We start from the raw sequence: 3,324 nt of genomic DNA on the forward strand, positions 1-3,324 counted from the left end.
TTTTCTTCCACCGCCAAGTTGATAAAGTTTCTGGAATAATTCAGCACTCTACATTTTATGGTATCCTTCCACATAACAGACAATCCCCCACTTCTACCTTCAACATCTACTGATAAACAAGAGTTAAATTTGAGATTCACGCGAACGCGCTCCATAACTTGCGCTTTAGACAATGTTTCTGACAGAAAGAGAATATCTGGCTGGTGGCTTTGAGCAATATTTCGGAGATTAGGAATTGCACTCGGAGTGCTCAGCCCCCGGCAATTCCAACTTAAGATTTTCATTGGTCCCGGCAGTCCTGGCTGCCAGGACTTGCCGTTAAAAAATGCACAGACACAATTGAGTCCTTTTTTATGGCTGAGTTTTCCTCCTCCCTTCTTCTTTTCTTTTCTCCATGAACATCCATCTCTTCAGTTTCTTCTTTGGTCATCGTGGTAGAATTTTTGGTCTGGGTAGGTGTTTTTTCCGGTTCAGATGGTTTGGGTTTTTTGTCGGGTCTGGGTTGGTATAATTCCGGTTCGGGTTGTGCTGGTTTAAGGGTTCGGGTTGGCTTATTGGGTTTAGTGGGATTGCGTATATTTTTGTGATTTGTATAAGGGAGTTTTGGTGTGGCTAGCTGTTTGGTTTGACTATTGAAGACAAGTGAATTATTGGGAATTAATTGAGAATTATTGGTTTCCGTTTCTGTTCTTGCTATCATTAGGGGAATGTTTTGATTGCTAGTGTGATTGGCATAAAGGCTGGATAGGCTATTTATTGTGTTGTCAACAGTTTGGATATGTGGGAAGGCAATTTTAGAAAACTGATTGGTAGGGGAATTTAAGGTTAGGTTAATTGATTGGTCGTTTTGTCTTATAGTGGAAGTTTTGTGGGTCCTCATGTTTTGAATGGTCATTGAATTACCTTGAGAAGTTATGGTTTCTTGGGTAATACTCGCTGGATGAGTATTTTGAAAGACTCTTGCCACGTCATCTGTAGTGGGGCCCATGCTGGAACTTGCTGCTGGAGTGTTTGATCGGACTTCTCTCTCTACACCTTCATGCTCTTTCTGGCCGCCATTCTCTTCCCTCAGCCACCTTGAAGTGAGCCTTCCTCCTTGTCTTTTCAACTCTGCTTTGAGATCTGCTGACCATTCTCTCTTCCCATCATCTTGCTCCATAGAATAACGGACTTCACACCTGTTTTCGGTGTGCCCCAAGATACCACAAAGAAAGCAAAAAATTCCCAACTTCTCATACTTGAAATTTACAGTACACCATTCTCCAACTTTGTTCTTCACTTTAGTATCCTTCCTGAGAGGTTGTCGAACATCAACTCTGACTCGTACACGCATGAATTGTCTCCAAAAGCTAGAATTATTATTCTTGTCATACTCCAAGAAAGTCCCTATGTAGTTAGCTAAGGGTATGCCAACCTTCTCTTTCATTAGTCCCGTCGGAAGATTATGGATTTGAACCCATAGATTGACATGAAACAGAGGGATGTGCTCAATCTGCATCCCTACTTGGACTTGTTCCAGAATCAACATATTATTATCAAACGTCCAAGGACCGCCATTGAGGACCGCCTCCATGTCAAATGGATGGGCAAAATGAAATAAGAAAATACCTGGTCTTGCCTCCTTAATAGTAACCCCCTTCGGCGGCTTCCATAAATCTGCCATTCTCACTTTCATAGAGGGAAAATGAATAGCCCTATCACAGAGAAAACGCCCAACCAAGCACCATCTTAGATCCACTTGTTCATCTCCTTCTTCCTCAAAGTCAAAGCTGAAACCCTCCTCCTCTTCTTGCAGCGATAAGCCCTCGAGATTAGGATGAGCCATAGTAGTACACTGAACAGAAAGCTATGTGAAAGTTCTTTAGGTATTCTAGTAGTATGGTGAATTAAAATAAAAAGCAAGCTTCTCAATAGGAGAAGTAAGAAACAAAACCTAGCAGAACACTAGGACAAGCAGTTTTAAAATGTATCAAATTTTGGGTCGTTACATTATCACCCCCTTAAAATAGTTTCGTCCTCGAAACTAGAAGATAAAACATTAAGTAAATTTCTCTCATCCCTTCGGTCCGGTTCTTAAAACATTGCAAAAAGGATAAATTTGTTGGTCTTTTTTTTTCTTATAAAAAAAATAACTGATATCCAATCTCCATGGCTTCCGATTTGGCAGAAGTTTGAGCAGGGGCTATGAAAAAGAATTAGGCTTAAACATGTGATCAGTCCCTGCAATTACATCAATTTTTGGTATTTGTCCCAGTATTTTTTTGTTTGTTTGTTTTTGGTCCCTGCAGCTTGATAGCAGTTTGTTTTGGGTCCCTCTGTTACTTCAAACGTTAAAAAAAAGTTAGACATAAACGGAGTGCCACGTGGCCCAATCAATTTAGGCCACGTGGCACAGTAAAAAGACTATATATTTTTTGGTAAGGAAAAAAAGATTGTATCTATTATGGCCAATTCTAACATGAACAAGTCCATCAAGTTGTGCATGGTGCACAAGTAGCGATTTATATTATAATCGATACGAATTTTACAAAATCCACCGCTTGATTGAAAGTTTATATCATATAGATCATTTATAAAAAAATTGAATTTTTTTAAAAATCATTTGCTATGTTATTGAGACCCATCAAAATTAATGGTATTCAATAAAACCCCATAAACCGTTAATTTTGATGGGTCTCAATAACATAGCAAATGATTTTTAAAAAAATTAAAAAAATTTATAGATGATCTATATGATATAAACTTTCATTTCAACGATCGATTTTATAAAATTCGTATTCGTTATAATATAAATTGCATTATCTTTTGATTTCAAACTTGCAACATTGAACACCAACTATTCGATTAAATTACCAAATTAGTTTTCTCTAAATATCGCTTAGTTTTCTCAATAAATCTACTTCATATTTTTCATAAAATTTAATGAGAGATGAAGAGTATAAATGCTAAATTTATTTATTTGAAAATAGAAAGTAGATGGTGGATTAATGAGGGTAGAATTGAAGAAGAAGAAAAATATAACAATTCACTACCTTAGTTGAAAAACTTTAAATTAAAATGACATTTAAAAAGAAACAAATGGAGTATTGTTATCCTGCAATATACTATGTTATTCTAGACAAGAAAAAACTTTATGACTGAATTTCACTAACGATAATTAATGATAAGTACAATTTATTTAAATGACAAGTAAATTTAAATGATAAGTTTCACAAGTGTATATAAAGTGTTTGTACCATGTATATGATTGAATTTGTGAAAATAATTTATGACATGTTAATAAATTATCTTCAACTTAATTAATTTCAATTTATTCTTTAAAAC

The 3,324-nt window shown here is 36.0% G+C and overlaps 1 protein-coding gene across 1 annotated transcript; it reads right to left on the reverse strand.

Moving 5' to 3' along the window:
* Nucleotides 1-794: 794 nt before the first annotated feature.
* LOC123914889 lies at nucleotides 795-1,825 on the reverse strand. Its single transcript, XM_045966051.1, has 2 exons — nucleotides 904-1,825; nucleotides 795-802 (listed from the first exon to the last, which is right to left on the reverse strand). The coding sequence occupies exons 1-2, from the start codon at nucleotides 1,823-1,825 to the stop codon at nucleotides 795-797; spliced, it is 930 nt and encodes a 309-aa protein (XP_045822007.1).
* Nucleotides 1,826-3,324: the final 1,499 nt, after the last annotated feature.

The sequence above is a fragment of the Trifolium pratense genome, linkage group LG3 (genome assembly GCF_020283565.1).
Source record: "Trifolium pratense cultivar HEN17-A07 linkage group LG3, ARS_RC_1.1, whole genome shotgun sequence".
NCBI classification, from domain to species: domain Eukaryota; kingdom Viridiplantae; phylum Streptophyta; class Magnoliopsida; order Fabales; family Fabaceae; genus Trifolium; species Trifolium pratense.

What these genes read in the sequence shown, in the direction of transcription:
- LOC123914889 (XM_045966051.1), bottom strand. Translation starts at nt 1,825, where the DNA reads ATGGCTCATCCTAATCTCGAGGGCTTATCGCTGCAAGAAGAGGAGGAG.